Source organism: Cherax quadricarinatus, chromosome 21 (assembly GCF_038502225.1).
Source record: "Cherax quadricarinatus isolate ZL_2023a chromosome 21, ASM3850222v1, whole genome shotgun sequence".
NCBI classification, from domain to species: Eukaryota; Metazoa; Arthropoda; class Malacostraca; order Decapoda; family Parastacidae; genus Cherax; species Cherax quadricarinatus.
Window position 1 is genome coordinate 8973431 of NC_091312.1, and position 20000 is coordinate 8993430.

Genomic DNA, 20000 nt, shown 5'->3' on the forward strand with positions numbered 1-20000 from the left:
TTTAAAACAAGAACGATGTACGAAAAGAACAATATAAAAAGTACACAATAACAAGTGAGAATGTAAAAGAAAACAGATAATACAAACGAGGTACATGTGAGAGTAACGATGATAAGAGCTTCAGATCTCACGCCAGGACTCTCTCATCAACGTTATTGTGTAAATAAGAGAGATTCTGCCACCTCTCTTCTTATTTATGAACAATTGATCACTTAAAAAGTGCGAGTAAGGCAGACCTAAATAAAATTTAGAATAGCAGTAATTCATCTAAACCAGTCAAGTAACAATGGAGAGAGAGAGAGAGAGAGAGAGAGAGAGAGAGAGAGAGAGAGAGAGAGAGATCGTAGGGAACTTTGATAAAGCTCATGGCGAGTGAAACGTATCCTTAATGAATATAAATGGCATACATATACCATTTATATTCATGATCCATTTATATTCATTCTTGGTTCTGTATGAGAATGATAAATGATAACCTCAGTAACTTTCCTTTGAAAGAGTGATGAAAGATAATTTTAAAACAAAGGTTCATAAATAATACAAGAAAAGAGGAGACAATATCCCACTTAACAAACACTGACGTTTAACAAGAAAGATATTAATTAAAAATGACAAAGCAATAAATGAAGGGGCTCTTGAGGAAACAACAAAGGTATGACGCTCAAAGGCATAAGTAATTGCATAGGATATTGTAAGAAAGAGATCAAGAGAAACTGGGCGAACCCACATGGAGGATGTGACTGTTCTATGTGAGTCCAATATACTAAGAAGGAAATATACAGAAAGTAATGAACTATAGACCAATTTTTCTGAAAAGTGTACTGTTTTAAGATAATAAAAAAGTTTATGAAAGAAATAACAGTTGGACATCCAGAAACATAATAGTTGGACATACAGAAATATAATAGTTGGACATCCAGAAATATAATAGTTGGACATCCAGAAATATAATAGTTGGACATCCAGAAATATAATAGTTGGACATCCAGAAATATAATAGTTGGACATCCAGAAATATAATAGTTGGACATCCAGAAATACAACAGTTGGACATCCAGAAATACAACAGTTGGACATCAAGAAATATAATAGTTGGACATCCAGAAATACAACAGTTGGACATCCAGAAATATAATAGTTGGACATCCAGCAATACAACAGTTGGACATCAAGAAATACAAGTTGGACATCCAGAAATATAATAGTTGGACATCCAGAAATATAATAGTTGGACATCCAGAAATATAATAGTTGGACATCCAGAAATACAACAGTTGGACATCCAGCAATATAATAGTTGGACATCCAGAAATATAATAGTTGGACATCCAGAAATACAACAGTTGGACATCCAGAAATATAATAGTTGGACATCCAGCAATACAACAGTTGGACATCCAGAAATACAACAGTTGGACATCCAGAAATACAACAGTTGGACATCCAGCAATACAACAGTTGGATATCCAGAAATACAACAGTTGGACATCCAGAAATAAAACAGTTGGACATCCAGAAATACAACAGTTGGACATCCAGCAATACAACAGTTGGACATCCAGAAACACAATAGTTGGATATCCAGAAATAAAACAGTTGGACATCCAGAAATACAACAGTTGGACATCCAGGAAAACAACAGTTAGACATCCTCAAAGACAACAGTTGGACATCCACAAAGACAACAGTTGGACATCCACAAAGACAACAGTTGGACATCCACAAAGACAACAGTTGGACATCCACAAAAACAATAGTTGGACATCCACAAAGATAACAATTGGACATCCACAAAGACAACAGTTGGACATCCACAAAGACAACAGTTGGACATCCACAAAGACAACAGTTGGACATCCACAAAGACAACAGTTGGACATCCACAAAGACAACAGTTGGACATCCACAAAGACAACAGTTGGACATCCACAAAGACAACAGTTGGACATCCACAAAGACAACAGTTGGACATCCACAAAGACAACAGTTGGACATCCACAAAGACAACAGTTGGACATCCACAAAGACAACAGTTGGATATCCACAAAGACAACAGTTGCACATTCAGAAAGACAACATTTGGACATCCAGAAAGAAACACACTCACACAATAGAAAAACTAACACAGGTTCAGGTATATTAAATCTCATCATCTCATTAATACAAAGCAGGAAAAGCATTCGAGACGGTACTACACTAGAAGCTGCCACAGAAACTGGACGAACAGGTACAAGTAACAGTTAACATATTCAAGTGGATATAAGAATATCTGTATAATATAAGGCAGAAGGGAGATGGTGAGAGCAAGAGAGGTAATTCTACCAACATAAATACAGGTTCTAGAGTGAGCAAAAACTACAAGTGAGTTCCCTAAAAAGTCAGAACTTGAACCCTGTTGTTCTTAAAACATGTAAATAATCAGCCAGAGAAAAGCGAATCCTAAAAATCCGTGTATGTTGATGTGAAAATAATGAGAACGGGAGGGGGCAGCAAGTCTACAAATAGACGAAGATGTGGCGGAAATAACAAGCACATCACTTTAAGTCCCATAACCTGCAGAAATTGACAACACACCTCCCAACAATTCTATCCAAAAAAAAGTGAAATTGTGCAAATATTATGCTTGGGGCATTTGTAAGCATGGAATATCAGGAAAAAATGGGACATGCAACTTTGAGCATCCCAAAAAAATATAGCGACCTCATGTCTAAAGGAGTGTGTCGTTCTTCTTCCTGTACTTTCTTTCACCCAAAAATGTGTCACTCCTCGGTCCTCCAGAAGCAGTATTACAACATCAACTGCCCTGCATACCATCTAAAAGGGACCAGGAGGCACAGACCCCACAAGACAAACAATAGTAGCTACGACAACCCAACTCCAGGTGATTTTTTTTAGTGACAGGAAACGGAAAAAGAAAATAGAAGGAAATAACAAAAACAGTCCACCACCTTCGAGCCTTGTTGGACTGGAGGCGCAGACAGTGGCCACCCATGGCCCTCCAGAATTACAGCTACTGATGCAAATAACAAAATCCCCCCTACAAACAAAGAATACAACCTCATTCATATTTGCTAATATACAGGGCCTTAAGCCATCCACCACCAACAAAATACCTTTTATCAGTGGACTTCTAGAGGAGTCTAATGCAGTGTTTGCAGCCTTCACAGAGACTCACACAAAAAATCACTCTGACAGTGAAATATGGATAAGTGGGTACAACCTTTTTAGATGCGACAGAATGAACAGGCAACAAGGGGGGGTTTGGCCTGTATGTCAAAGAGTCCCTCATCTGCATGGAGTTGCTGAACACCACAAATTATGTAGTTGAAGTTCTATCAATAAAATTCGAGAACCAAAACCTAGTCATTGTGGTTGTATATAAGCCACCAGATGCAACCTCCCAACAGTTCAAGGAACAGCTACTGAAAGTTGATTATTGTCTGGAAAACCTTCCAGCTCCATCCCCAAACATCTTACTGCTTGGTGATTTCAACCTAAGGCATACAAAATGGAAGAATGTAGCAAATAATGTTATAGCTGAAACAATCCCCGGAGGTAGCGCAGATGAAAGGTCACACACACACATGAGCTACTAAGTCTCTGTGATAAATAAACACACCTTACGCCAGGAGATAGTGGAGCCAAAAAGACTAGAAAACACATTTGACCTTATCTTCACAAATAATGAGGACCTGGTAAGAGACATAACAATATCAAAAACAACTAATTCCGATCACAATCTAATCAAAGTCTAGACTTACATGCACAGGGGTCCTGATCAGCAAAATGCATGTACCTGGGACCAGGTAAACCATGTCTTAAATGAAACATGTTGGGAAGATATCTTAAATAACATGGATCCAAACCAGTGCCTTGAAAGGATCAACTTCCTGGCACCTGAAGCATGTTCTAGGCATATTCCCCTAAGAAAGAAGAAGAGCAGGAGTAAACTGGAGAAAGACACTCCCTCTACAGAAGACAACGAAGAGTCACTGAGCTCCTCAGGAACGCTAGAATATCTGATACATGGAAGAAGGTGCTGACCAGGGAAGTGGAAACTATCGAACTTAAGTTAAAGGACTCTTACAGGAACCACGAGAGACAGGAGGAGCTTAATTAAAGCTATTAGTGAAATTGAAAGAAATTCGAAATATTTCTTTTCGTGTGCCAAAAACAAGGCAAATACCACATCTAGTGTTCGACCCTTACTCAGACAGGACGGGACTTACACAGATGACAAGGAAATGAGTGAAATACTGAAATCCCAGTACGACTCTGTGTTTACTGAATCACTAATCAGTCTGAGGATCGACGACCCAAATGATTTCTTCATGAATGAGCCTCAAAACTCCATAAATGTATGCCACATTTCCGACATTACCCTAACTCCGATAGACTTTGAAAAAGCCATTGACAACATGCCCATGCACTCAACCCCGGGCCCAGACTCGTGGAACTCTGTGTTCATAAAGAACTTCAAGAAACCCCTCTCACGTGCCCTAAGTACACTATGGAGGAGGACCTTGGACATGGGTGAAATTCCACAGTCACTTAAAACAACAGATATAGCCCCACTCCACAAAAGTGGCAGCAAAGCATTAGCTAAGAACTATAGACTAATAGCTCTAACATCCCACATCATAAAAATCTTTGAAAGAGTGCTAAGAAGCAAGATTGCAAACCACCTGGATTCCCAAAAACTGCACAATCCAGAGCAGCATGGGTTCAGGACAGGTCGCTCCTGCCTTTCACAATTACTGGATCACTATGATATGGCCTTGGATGCACTGGAAGAAAATCAGAATGCAAATGTAATATACAAGGACTTTACAAAAGCGTTTGACAAGTGCTATCATGGCGTAATAGCGCACAAAATGTGTGCTAAAGGAATAACTGGCAAAGTGGGGAGATGGATCTTCAACTTCCTAACCAATCGAACACAAAGAGTAGGGGTCAACAGAGTTAAATCGGAGGCTGCCATAGTGAAGAGCTCTGTTCCACAAGGCACAGTACTCGCCCCCATCCTGTTCCTCATCCTCATATCAGACAGAGATGTAACCCACAGCACCGTATAATCCTTTGCAGACGATACTAGGATCTGCATGAGGCTGTCATCTATTCAGGACACGGTTAACCTCCAAGAAGATATAAACAAAGTTTTCCAGTGGGCAACGGAAAACAATATGATGTTCAATGAGGACAAATTCCAACTACTCTGTTACGGAAAACTGGAGGGGATAATAACTAGAACAGAGTATATACTACAAACTCTGGCCATACAATAGAGTGGAAAAATAATGTAAGGGACCTGGGAGTAGTAATGTCTGAGGATTTCGCTTTCAAGGATCACAACAGTGCCACGATCACAAGTGCAAAGAAAATGATAGGATGGATAATGAGAACGTTCAAAACGAGGGATGCCAAGCCAATGATGATCCCTTTCAAATCACTTCTCTCTAGGCCGGAATACTGCTGTACATTAACATCTCCGTTCAAAGCAGGTGAAATTGCAGATCTAGAGAATGTACAGAGATCCTTTACTGCACGTATAAGTCCTGTCAAGCACCTTAACTACTGGGAACGCTTGGAAGCACTTGACTTGTACTCGCTGGAACGCAGGAGAGAGAGAGAGATATAATCTACACTTGGAAAATCCTGGAAGGAATGGTCCCAAAGCTGCACACACAAATCACTCCCTACAAAAGTAAAAGACTGGGCAGGCGATGAAAAATACCACCAATTAAAAGTAGGGGCGCCATTGGTACACTAAGAGAGAAAACACTATAAGTGTCCGGGGCCCAAGACTGTTCAACAGCCTCCCACCAAGCATTAGGGGAATTACCAATAAACCCCTGGCTGCCTTCAAGAGAGAGCTGGACAGTCAGTGCCGGATTAGCCGGGCTGTGGTTCGTACGTTGGACTGCGTGCGGCCAGCAGTAACAGCCTGGTTGATCAGGTCCTGATCCACCGGGAAGCCTGGTCGTGGACCGGGCCGCGGGGGCGTTGATCCCCGGAATAACATCCAAGTAGACTCCAGGTAAGAACACGAATAATTGGGCCCTGGAGACCATGAATTAGTAACATCGGTCCACAGTGTTAGAGAGGAGGGGAGAGAAACTATTATTCGTCCCTAGTGGACGAAAATTCTTCCTAAAATGTCATGACTCGCATATTATGCCTTATATACTGTCGATACATTCTACCATTTTATTTACATATTCTGCCCTCGCAAACACGACTAAGGAGAACTAGGGGAGTACACACCAGTCCCTCCTTCCTCAGCTCTGAACGACCCACAGGGTTTGGCGCTCCATAAAATACAATCCTCCATCCCCAAGCCTCGCCGCTCCACACCGGCCCTCAAAATATCTCAGTTATTAATCCTGCATTGGTATAGTCTTTCCTTATTGCTTCCGTTATGTTTCTCCCCCAGTTTTGTGTTATCCTACACGCCGCCGCCAATTACATCTCTGTGAAAAGCTGGAGGATTTGTAGTATTTTATTTGTCTTTCAGGTTGCTGGTAGCGTTGTTAGGGTAGTGTGGAAGGTCGAGACAAACGTAAATAGACTAGTGGGGGCTTTATTCAAAGAATGTGGGCTACACAGGCGGACAGAACAACGAGATAGCCTGAGTCAAGGAGAGGTGTTAACGACTGGATCGTAGGTCGAAGAGAGATAGAGGGAGGCATAGTCGGGTAGGTCTACCTCGATGCCTGACCTCTGGTGTGAACTTTAGGAACTAGGCCTCAAAAGTAACTCACTCTAGTGGAAAGTCTGAGAAATAAAGCACGTAGGCTTACTGCCTACAACTAGCAGCTCCTAATCAGTGTCCTAGATCAGTGATGCACAACCTGCGACTTGTAAAGCGCACGCAGCTCTTAAGAAGCACAACTGGAGCCCTAGGTGTTTAAAATAAAAATACAAATATATTCTATCCTGAACAGTGGCAACAGCAAATATGCGTCTATGACACTGGGATCTGCATTGATACTGTGGCCACCCCTCATGACTGAGTGCTCAGATGAGGCCCTACAAATGATAAGGTTGAGGATCCATGCTGTAGCCCAGTACCAATGTAAACCACAAGATGCTGCAAAACATTTCTACCAAAGGTTTTCTTATAGTTACCATGGATGAGAAACACGAAGGTGTGGTGACAAGTGAACTCACAAAGGAGTGACTGGTGTATCATGAAGGTAAATATTAAAACTGAAGAAGCCGCAGCCACCGCCGGCGAAAGGGCTCTTGATCTAAAGAATTGGACCTGACCTTAATTGAATTGAACCTAAATTCTTATTTTCTAAGCACTGTATGGCGTTTATGGGTTTATCGTTTCCCAATAATAATAATAATAATAATAATAATAATAATAATAATAATAATAATAATAATAATAATAATAATAATAACAACAACAACAACAACAATATTCATCATTCATGTGCACCTTTGGACACCAGCGAGAAACCAGATAACTAAGCCAAGGTTCGATCCCCAACACGTCAGTTACTGGACACTGACACCTGTATCAGGGGTTAAGACATATTGTAAATACCATAAAGGTAATTCACCTCCGTCGATGGCTAATGGGGAGCTCGAGTGCTAGAGCTTAACCCTGTAAACTAACAATTACACGTGGTCGCGGCGCCCACCGGAAGCGGGAATGTTACCAATATGGTGAGAAGCGACATCAACAATGAACGGTGCCAGGGGTACTGGGTCAAGTTTCCCCCACCACTTCCTCTACCACTACCTCTGCCACCCACACTATCACAACCCCTCCACCACTGCTGCCACTACCTCAGCCACCATCACTACTTGGAAAATGGGTTTGTTGTTTGGTTAGGTGGGTGAAAAGCTGGGTGGTTTAGATATTAGGTGGGTCGTTATGCGGGAGAGGACGTGATTGGGAGAGATGGGTGATTGGGAAGGTGGGTGCTTGGGAAGGTGGGTGACTGGGCAGATAAGTCAGTGATTGGGCAGATAGGTCAGTGACTGCGTGGATGGATTGGTTGGTTTGGTGAGTGGATTGGGTTGCAGTGGGTGGGGAGACAGTAATGGTGGTGGGGGTGGAGACGGTTCGCTGACCCCACCATCACCGCCGTTACTTCCGTCGAAGCAGCCAACACCACGCCACCCACACGCCTCCTTTACCCCCACGCCTCCTTTGCCACCACACCACCCACACGCCCACGCCACACTCTTTCCTACGTGAAGTCCAACAACACTTGACTCCAGTCATCCTCACACATCTACGTTAGGGTTTAAAAGGTAAGGGTAACTATAGGGGAGACTACACTGATTTGAATGGTATTACTCTTTTTGGTCTCTTAGGCCTCGTCTTACCTAATTATGAAACTGTGTATGGAGTTCGCCTGTACCACTTCCTCCCTCTACTTGTATCACTTTTGAACTACCCTGAGACTAAAACAAAAAATACTTCCTAATATCCATATGGCTAAACTGTGTCTACAACTTCCACCTGTAATCCCTTGATCTGAGCCTCCTAAATCTAGCAGTATAATCATATCTGCTTTATCAAATTCTGTTAAATTTAGGTACGCTGTTATCTCGTCGTCGTCCCGCTGAAGTTCACTTCCTCTGATGTAGGATTAACATAGTTACAAACCCCTGAACCTTTTCCAATTTCTGCATGTACTTGCCATGGCTACACACTGGGGCCACTTAATAACTGGCCACATGTGTGTCATTTATAGAGCTGTGATGGACTTTTTCATCAGGATCGTGAATGTCGTTTTAAGGTTTGTATATGCTGCTATACTATAATTATAATCGTCTTCCTCAAGTGATATGTTTGGTGTGGCATTTACCTCCGATCCTTTACCTTCACCGATATTTGTGGTTTCTTTCCTCCTACGCTGTACTCTGCGTCAAGTCTTCCTTCACTTTCTCTAATCTACATTACCCTAATTTATTTATATTAAACTTTAGCAGCTACTTGTTCAATCACATTTGTAGCCTCTAGATCTTCCTCTCTTTTTATACTTCTCGTTAATTTTACATCGTCAGTAAAGAGAAAAATTAATCCCTTCGAGTAGATTCTACTTTTCTTTTTTCCAACCAAATGTATTTATGTAAACACGCATGTATATTTGTATGTGTGTATGTGTGTGTGTATGTGTGTGTGTGTGTGTGTGTGTGTGTGTGTGTGTGTGTGTGTGTGTGTGTGTGTGTGTGTGTGTGTGTGTGTGTGTGTGTGTGTGTGTGTGTGTGTGTGTGTGAATGTGTGTGAATGTGTGTGTGTGTGTGTGTGTGTGTGTGTGTGTGTGTGTGTGTGTGTGTGTGTGTGTGTGTGTGTGTGTGTGTGTGTGTGTGCGCGCGCGCATGTGTGTGCATGTGTGTGTGCATGTGTGTGCATGTGTGTGTGCATGTGTGTGTGCATGTGTGTGTGCATGTGTGTGTGCATGTGTGTGCATGTGTGTGCATGTGTGTGTGAATGTGTGTGTGTGTGTGTGTGTGTGTACTCACCTAGTTGTACTCACCTAGTTGAGGTTGCAGGGGTCGAGTCCAAGCTCCTGGCCCCGCCTCTTCACTGGTCGCTACCAGGTCACTCTCCCTGAACCATGAGCTCGTACCTCTGTGTGTGTGTGTGAATGTGTGAATGTGTGAATGTGTGAATGTGTGTGTGTGTGTGTGTGTGTGTGTGTGTGTGTGTGTGTGTGTGTGTATATGTGTGTGTGTGTGTGTGTGTGTGTGTGTGTGTGCGTGTGTGTGTGTGTGTGTGTGTGTGTGTGTGTGTACATGTATGCATGCATGCGTCAGTGACTAGGCTATGGCACAGGTGTAGATTCCAACTCTCGCCAAGTCTGGAGCCTCCCTCACCCACCAGCAACGTGATCCCCCCCCCCATGCCTCCAGTTAGGCCACCCCAGTCGACCCCTTAACAAGCAGGTCACGATCAAGAACATATTAACTCATGGTTCATTTCCCTCCCATCCCGTTTAACCCCGTCCTCCAAAACAATTAGATGATCTTCACCAGGTCACAGGTACAAACCACTACACAAGTAAAGAGAGTATAGACAGGTGGGAGCCCTGGGATACGTCACCAAGGGATCAAGACGAGCACTAACACAAGTTTTCCTTGGCCTGGCTCCTTCAGCATCCTGGGACACACATTCACTGTACCACCTCCACCACACCTGACCACTCATGCCTGTCCCATCATTAAACACACACACACACACACACACACACACACACACACACAGAGTCTCGACCCCTGCAACCACAATTAGGTGAGTACACAGCGTATTTTTTTTCATTACTTCCACATTGACTTTACATAAACAATTACATGGATATACGTTGAAGTCGAAGTTCCTTGGAGTACCTCTATACCCAAGTAATCTGTTAACTGCAAATACTCGGTTCTGTGTACCTCTTCCCTAATTTACGACGAAATTTCCTCTGGCTTATATTAAACTGACAAGGGAACTCCATGATGGATGTGCTGTGTGTGGAGACAAGTGTTAGCCCAGACCAGCGACTACGACCAGTGCCAGTGCCGGTACTAGCAGCGCAGACACCACAAGCCACTTTTCTCTACCACCCATAAACTTATAACATGATAATTACTTCCACCCTTTCCCCTCATCTCTCCATTATCAACGTTTTACTTACACAGTCTCCTAATCTACGCTTTAAAGCAAAACTGTCGACAATGGCCTGTAAACTTTACATTAAGCAACTTGTCAAAAAACACTCTGAATCACTATGTATACACCAAGCTCCTTAATGTTTCCCTTGACCCATGAAAAGTGAATACTGTGATCGAGAACTGGGCACTTACAATCACTAAAAATGTTGCAAAAAAGTTATTCTTTTTCAGGGTCATTCAAACATTTTCTGTTGCTTGTCGGGTAGTTGCTTAGTCAATCAGGCTGGTTTACCTGGCAGTCAGTAGGGAAGTCTGGCTTCCAGCTGCGTTGCAAGATAAACGAACCTTCATAACAGTTTTCCATCCTCCTCATCACAGGTACTGATCATCACCCAAAAGAAAGAAACTCTGTACCAGTAATTACATCTGCAGGTAAACATATGACCGATTTTAAAGGGTAGATAATATTACTCTAATATAATGAATCATACCGAAAGTCATGTGTGAAACACTGATGTAAGGCCTGAGTGTATTTGCGTGTGGGCAAGTGTGCATGTCTGGTCATGAGGTCACAAACTTTACGGTACACGACTGATGCCTTCTACACCACAACCTTTAAGGAAAAAGAAAAAAAAAGAAACTAACAGATATCCTGGAAAAGTTCAGATGTCGCCCTATGACGTGACCCAAGCCATGATGCCCTTAACCCACCTCCCTCCACTGGTGGCCTGAGGACACCTTAGTATATGTGTATGCTCACTGTCATGATTTGTATGCAGCTATGTGAATTAACATGGTGTGCATTTTTTCTTTACCAAAATATAGTAGCGACCTGGTTTGTCACGGGTCTACGGCCTGTCTAATAATCATAGTGGGTTCAATTCCCTCGCCCTCACCAGCTGGAACCTCCGCTAATTAACCCATAAAAATAAGAAGGGAAGGGGGAGGGGGGTAAGAGAACTGAACAAACCTTCCATTCTAATAGCGGCCATAAAATACTGGGGCCAGGAAAGTTGCACCGACCTCTTTACCTGGCACGGCTCCACAAGCCCTTGGGATGGTTGATGTACCACGTACTTAAGAACATAAGAAAGGAGGAACACTGCAGTAGGCCTGTTGACCCGCATACCTACCTTACCCCCATACCTATCCTGCACACCATACCAATTTTACTCCCATAAATATCCTGGTTTTGTTAACTGCGGTGGCTCACTCATATTCCCCGAATCTTTGTATTAATGGTTTAGAAAAATCGAGAAGATAAGACAGATGCAACACCTGAGTATCTTTATTGTGGTAACTGTTTCGCCAACCAGTGACTATCAATCCAATACAGAGAAAAACGGTGGAATACGTGAAAAGGGAGTTTGAGGTATGTGCTGAGTCCACCAGCCTTTATAAGGGCGCAGCATATGCACATAAAATGAGGTTATATAGTGGAGACAGGTGAGGTGAAAAAGCTGGAGAAGGCGTCAAAAGTGAGCAGAGTCCATCTGTCGAAGTAGGTCATGCTAACAGGTTAGATAAGCGTTGCAATTGTAGAATACAAGACGCTTCATGCATTATTCAACACTATCTACATGAAGACTTCAGGTATAGTATCCATAAATATTGTATTGGTAATTAATCACAGGATCTGTGTTGACAGCGAAGTCTTATTTTTGTGATGTTGGTTCTGCTTCCCTTCTGCTTCTCAACTTCTTCAGGATACGTGCCATCAGAGGTGTCTTCTCTTGATGACTGCACTCAACTGGTCAGCTTTTTTGTGCAGATATCTAGATACCGATTCCCTGCAACATTTCCTACATCTGCATATTCATTTTGTTCCACAGGTTTTGTAATGCCAACAAAGTACAGAACTGTCCCCGCTAGGCAACTTGCACTCAAGATGGTCTGCATTACATGGTTTTGTTCCTCTGAGTTTTACAATCAGTTTTATAACCATGTTCATATAAGTTGTGGATCTCCTTCACAGATCACTACTAAGACGATCAGCGCTTACAAGATAATGTGTAGTATAAAAAAAAATTATTGTTAAATATTATTTCACTAAGTTTAGAAAATTTGCGTCCTTTTTATGAATATTGCCGTTAATGTAGACTAAGTACAAAATGAAAAAATTTAATTTAAAAAATAACGGATGATTTTGTTAAAAAAAATAATCACAGTTGTTGCAATGAGAACTAAAAGACGTGTACGATACACACTGTGTATACAGTGAACATTTACATAAAAAATAGTGATAAAGAGCCGAGACCAGAAATAAAATAATTCAGATTCGTGCATTCAGTGTAATTTCAATTAAGTTTTAATGTCCTGCTGACTGGGTTTTCGACATATATGATCCTCAAAGCTTTAAAATATATTTAAGCCAAATTTAGCACATCACAAACTGCAAGTTCTTGCAACATATTGGTTTTGACAACTGTACTAATAAATGGACGTAGAGCACATGCGTGTGTGCATCCTGGCAACCAAGAAGCTTCACTCCATAAAAATTTCACTATTTTCTTATAAAAATAGTATAAATATAAATTAAAAAACTAAATCAGTTTTTTACGCAGCCAGTAATTAAAACGAAGTCTAGTTCATCACAGCTTTTCATATAATTTACTTAGTTGAAATGCTATATTTAAATCAAGCAAGAGCACGGTGTTGAAGGCGCTGTAAGCTACTCCTTCCCACCTGACAAGTGTATACTGCAGCTACTGACTCCAAAGTGGAAAGTTGACGACATCCTCATCACTTTCTGAAGTCTCCCAGCTCAGGCTGACATATTTCAATGAAGTTGGTAGAATTACCGACAATATGTAAATTAAAAGGACACAAGTGCAACTAATGTGACATTTTATTGTGGCAACGTTTCGCTCTCCAGGAGCTTTGTCAAGCCATTACAAAAAATACATGGACACAGAGGGTATATAAAGGCTCAGAGTGAGGTGCAATACTAGTGAGGTACCATTTTGATGTTCACTAGTGGTGGTGGTAGTAGTAGTAGTGACAAAAGTAATACAATATGGTAGAGCAGTTAATTCGTACATGAGTAAAAGGATATAAAAGCTATTACTTGGGTAACATAAAAATAGGTTGGACAAATATAGACTGGAAAGAGGCAGGTTGTTTCATTACAGAGAGTGAACACTGAAACAACCTGCCTCTTTCCAGTCTATATTTGTCCAACCTATTTTTATGTTACCCAAGTAATAGCTTTTATATCCTTTTACTCATGTACGAATTAATTACTCTACCATATTGTATTACTTTTGTCGCTACTACTACTACTACCACTAGTGAACATCGAAATGGTACCTCACTAGTATTGCACCTCATTCTGAGCCTTTATATACCCTCTGTGTCCATGTATTGTTTGTAATGGCTTGATAAAGCTCCTGGAGAGCGAAACGTTGCCACAATAAAATGTCACATTAGTTGCACTTGTGTCCTATTACTTTACTGACATATTTCATTACTTAGATGTACAAAATCTAACCTTTGTGAGTGAATATGACTAGAAAAAACATAGATAGCTATTGTCCACACGAAGTAACTACTGTACAGAAGAACACTGATAATGAATCCAATTTTGTTTAATAAAAAAATATTAGCCTACACCCTGGCGTGAAGTGTTGTGATGTCCACCCGTCTCTCTTCCCTCTCCAGCCCCCACGGCCACATGATTGTGGCTTGCATAATAATCCTCTTACAATCCCCCCATCCCACCACCAAAACACATTTATATATCCATATTCTTCATGTAATGTTTCCTTCATCCTCCAGCCAACTGGGGATGAAGCTCAACTCCCACAACGGTCCTCTCTTTGCATACATACGACGACTACTACTACATGCCCTCTCACCCACCCCCCATAAACAATCCCATATATATAACCCCTACAGAATGTATGATAATACTCCCACGGACCCCAATATATAAACTGAAGCTCCCATGGGAGCCGGCGTGGTATGACAACACATCACTACTACAGCGTCAGCGTGGGAGTTGCGTCATCAAGTGTCATATAAGGAAGGAACCGAGGGGGAGGGGAGGGCCATGATGCTCCTCCGTGTTTGGATAATCTGACCTGCTGGATGGGCGTTCCTGATTCACGCCACCTAACTTGTTCTTACACACACACACACACACACACACACACACACACACACACACACACACACACACACACACACACACACACACACACACGCGCGCCTGTATCACTCCTACACATACATATCTACCAACCAACCATCACACCCACACATACACACACACAGTTACAAATATGAAAGAACGTGAAGAACCTGGGTTGAATATAATACCAAGCATTTAGCCAGAAACAGACAAACTGCATGTCTGCTGAATACGCATTTTTTATTTTTGCAAATCTCATAATAGCATTCAGTGAGTCAAAAAAATCAGAACTTGTATCACTGAGTACGCGGCCCCAGCATGGAGCCCCACACCTGGTCAAGTACGTGAAAGTTTGCAACCAGGATAGTACCAGAATTGAGAGGAATGCACTATGAGGTAAGAATGAAGGTACCGAGTCTGATGATCATGAAGGAGAGGTCAAGGGAAGACATGATTACGATACACAAAATCTTAAGGGAAATTGATGGAGTAAATAAGGGCAGAATGAATTAAGAGGGTCAGGATCAAGGAGACACAGATGGAAACTAAATATCCAGACGAGTCAAAAAGATGCCAGGGATGTTTTAGTTTCCTCTCAAGGTGGTTGACAAGGAGAATGACTTGAATGAGGCAGTGGAAGCAAACTTAATACACTGATTCAAGATTAGATACCTTATCGTAAAAAAAATTTGAAGGTGTTTGAGTACGGTACTCTCCTTCAGTAAATTACTGTTTCTCTTTGTACCTTATTGATGTACCATGTTAATAATTGTATGTACGTATGTACTCTGTATATGTACTGTCATTCTAAATAAAATATATAAAAAAGATTCAAGATTAGATATGATAAGCCCCAAGAGTACAGAAATGAGTGATGCTGATGAAAGTAGTCTAGGAGGCGGGACCAGGAGCCAAGTCTCGCAAATACAACTTGGAGAGTACGCGGCGAATAGTACGTAAGTCGCTCCTACACCAACCCACATGCTCATGCTTCTATAATCACTGAATATAACGTGAGAAAATGTGTTATCCTCCACTACCAAACAAGTACAGAATGTTGAAATTTATACACGGCTGACGATTTAAACGCGTCCAGATAGTTATCCTTGCGAATAAGTAAATACTGAATATATTACCATATATTACAATATATCTGAAGTGTATGTTCAAGGACAATTATAATCTGCATTAATGAATTAGGTTCTATTAACAGAGCCTTATACATCATTAAGTCAAGACTTTATGCAGTGCTCTTGAGACTGGATTAGCGCCCAGGTTCCGTAGCATCATTATGTATCAACACACAGGTGGTGTTCAATGACTGCACCAACACCACGACCTTCGTACATATGACCAAACCAGTTCTTCAGTCTCCCACATTTAGCTAACTGACAACGCCCTCTAAGTTGTATCAAACGTTTCCATGGGTGTTTAAACGTTTTTACGTAAGGTAAAATATTATTTATATGAAGCCTAGTGAAAATTAATAGTGAGTACATATCACTTAATGTATATTATACAGGTACTGATGAAGGAGCCTGATGATGTGAAAAAGGCAGTTTTTAAACAAGATTTAAGACACCCGCAGTGTGTAGCTGCCCTACTCTATAGGAGTTGCATTGTAGGAACAGAAACTTTGCTATGTTTCTTGAGGAAGAAGCCAGCCCTGTATTTTGAAGGAAATGTTAGCGCCGAGACAGGTGTTGAAGAGTTGTCTCCTACGACCCTACTCGGTCACACTTCCTTCCACACGTTACCCCCGAGATATAGCACTCCCTCTACCTCCCTCCAAAACACTGTATTGCACTGTTGTATGCATTCGTAACAAAAAAAGGCACAATACCGTGACTGGAACAATACACAAATAACCCGCACATAAAAGAGAGAAGCTTACGACGACGTTTCGGTCCAACTTGGACCATTTACAAAGTCACAGTGTGGCTCTGTAAATGGTCCAAGTCGGACCGAAACGTCGTCGTAAGCTTCTCTCTTTTATGTGCGGGTTATTTGTGTATGCATTCGTGATTGTGTCCAATGATCCTTCCTTGGGTGGTGTATTGTAAGTGAGAGGGTGAGTCAAACGCCCAGGGTGTCAGGTGTCTACCTGAAGGACCAGACTACTTGCATGTGGCTGCCACATACACAGCTCTACCTACCGCTTGCATCTTAGGGCGTTTGATGTTTCTAGTGTGCCAGCCACTCTGGGGCGTGATGTTGTTGATATCTTCCTGATGAGTGTCTGAAGTGCGAAGTATGGCCTCAGCCACCATGCGTTGGTCGCCCCGCGTCACCGTCGTTGTTTTCTTCACTACCCTGGTGGTAGTGCTCTTGATCTTGCCCCGTCGTTCTACACGGGTGCTATTGTGGCCGCTCGCCTGCGTCTCCGTCGTCAGGCGACGGTGGGTGAGCACCTGGTGCAGGTCTACGTCATCGTCGTTGGCAGCTAGAGATCCTGAACGCACAGACATTCCGTCGTTGTCTTCTCCCTGCCGAGTACCCGACAGGAAGAGGCGGCCACCGGGGCCCCCGCTACGCTGGAATCTATACATGTTTAACACTGGTGTCACAATCACTTAGAGTGGTTCACTAAGAGGGCATATAGGTTAGTTGGCAGTGGAGAGAGAGAGGTTTGGCACGTCGGAGAGCGCGGCGAGCAGTGGTGATAGTGTTGGGGCCGCCGCAGCCACACTGAACACACCTGCCTGCACCAGCCACCCACCTCCACCCTGCTGCTCCCGCCTCCACTCTCTCACTATTTACCCCTTAACCTCAAATACACCTCCGTCTTACCGCCAGCCTCACCCTCAACTGGGCACGTCACAGTGGTATAGTTCTCCCTACACTGCCTCATACAATGTCAATACACGAGAATAATAATGAATAAAATCCAGCCATGTGTCCTCTAGTTCACCTGCAAAACCCCCACCCCTTCCCCATGCCACTTACGCCCTCTCCCCCGGCCTACATCTCAGGTGGAAAGGTGACCAACGCACCGTTTTCTATGTATATTTATTCCTTTCATTTGAAGGTTAGTATTATGCAATTTGATGGCTCAAATACCCACTTTTCCTTAACGAAATATCCTTACCCCAGCTCCATGCCTACAACGCCCACACACGCCGCCCTCTCCGCTGCCTGGGCCGGTAATGTGGGCGACCCATAATAACGTGGGTGCAACTCTGCCTTGTACTAAGATCAAGATTCCGCAGCCGCACAAACACCTCTGTATGACAACCCCTTCCCACAGTGAACACCAATGTGTGCCCCTCATCCCTGGTACCACATGACCCCTCCCAAGAGAACATTGCCTTCACTCCCCTCCAGGGGCACAAGTCCCCCATCCTAGGGGTACAAGATCCTTCTCTAGTAACACTCCTGCCCACGCCCACACGCCTGCCCACGCCGCAAGTGATACTGCTGGCCACGCCCACATACCTGCCCACTCCCACACCCCTCAGTGACACATTTACCAAACCTCAATCGACACTCCTAAACACGACCACGCGCCTCTAGCGATACTGCTGCCCACGACCATACTCCTGTAGCGAAACTGCTGCCCACGACCATACGCCTCTAGCGATACTGCTGCCCACGACCACGCACCTCTAGCGATACTGCTGCCCACGACCACGCGCCTCTAGCGATACTGCTGCCCACGACCACATGCCTCTAGCGATACTGCTGCCCACGACCACGCGCCTCTAGCGATACTGCTGCCCACAACCATACGCCTCTGGCGATACTGCTGCCCACGACCACATGCCTCTAGCCGGTCTAGCGATACTGCTGCCCACGACCACGCGCCTCTAGCGATACTGCTGCCCACGACCATACGCCTCTAGCGATACTGCTGCCCACGGCCACACGCCTCTAGCGATACTGCTGCCCATGCCCACACGCCTCTAGCGATATTGCACCTACGTCTACACAGCGACACTTACCCAAGGCACACACGGCCTTTACCTGAGTACCTTCAGTCGCTCTCAAGTATCGTCAGCCTGGTGGTCTGAGCTACCAGGCTGTTTATGCTAGCCGCACGCAATGATGCTTGCCCACGCCTTTACTGACCCTCTTGTCTATGGTTATTTAAGTCTCCCTCAATGTCATGAGTGCATCTACCACCACTGCCCCTTTCCAACACGTCATAATCACCGCCCGTCTCCAACACGTCTCTACCACCGTCTCACTCATCACACAAAAATAACAATCAAGTGTTTTAGTGAATGCAAGTCCAGTCACAAAAATCATTGGAAGGAAATGTCCCTTAAAATCAATAGAAAATTAAACGTGATTCCGGCGGTGACACAAATCTTGTGTAATGTGTCGCGGGGAAAGTAAGAGACTGCAATTATTTAGCGTTAACTTATCTAAATCAGAAGACGGCATTCTTGCATGCACGCAGCATGCAAGGGTCGAACTGTTACGTTGGGGAGCAGACATCTTTTGGAGTGTATTACACTAGTGTGTGTACACTCAGGGACGATGTCTAACGCCAGTCTTGACCTAATGTTGTGTTCGTGGACATACTTCCTCCGGGCAAAAATACTGTTAATGATACTACGTATTTTTCTAAACGTTTAGAGTAGCACGAGGTCCCTTTATGTTCAGGACAAAGGTGCTTTTTCTATACAGATGGTAGTGGGAAAAGCACTATCATGGTGAGTGTGGAGAGGGCTTAACATACATGGACAATGACTGCACCAACACACACACACACACACACACACACACACACACACACACACACACACACACACACACACACACACACACACACACACACACAAGGGGTCACAATTGGAAATTGAAGACTCAGATGAGTCAAAGAGATGTTAGGAAGTATTTCTTCAGCCACAGAGTTGTTAGGAAGTGGAATAGTCTGGCAAGTGATAAAGTGGAGGCAGGAACCATACAAAGTTTTAAGACGAGGTATGATAAAGCTCATGGAGCAGGGAGAGGGAGGACCCAGTAGCGGTCAGTGAAGAGGCGGCGCCAGGAGCTGAGTCTCGACCCCTGCAACCACAAATAGGTGAGCACACACACACACACACACACACACACACACACACACACACACACACACACATACACACACACACACACACACACACACACACACACACACACACACACACACACACACAAGGCGCGCGCAAGCGCAACTTTCACCACTCCTAGCGCTCAACAATCAACTTATACTAAACGATTTAAGAAATATACAGACAATTCGCCTCCCCCCTTTTAACAT

General features: G+C 43.3%; 1 protein-coding gene across 50 annotated transcripts in view; it reads right to left on the reverse strand.

Moving 5' to 3' along the window:
* shot (dystonin-like protein short stop) overlaps positions 1 to 20000 on the reverse strand; it is a 956738-nt gene that overhangs the window by 291579 nt on the left and 645159 nt on the right. The window contains exon 1 of one of the 50 annotated variants that reach the window (XM_070087201.1): positions 16909 to 17466. The exons of the other annotated variants lie outside the window; for them this stretch is intronic. Within the exon in view, the coding sequence (XP_069943302.1) occupies positions 16909 to 17301 (393 nt within the window). The 5' untranslated portion in view covers positions 17302 to 17466. Of the gene's footprint in view, positions 1 to 16908; positions 17467 to 20000 lie in introns of those variants that run through there. 50 annotated transcript variants of the gene reach the window in all.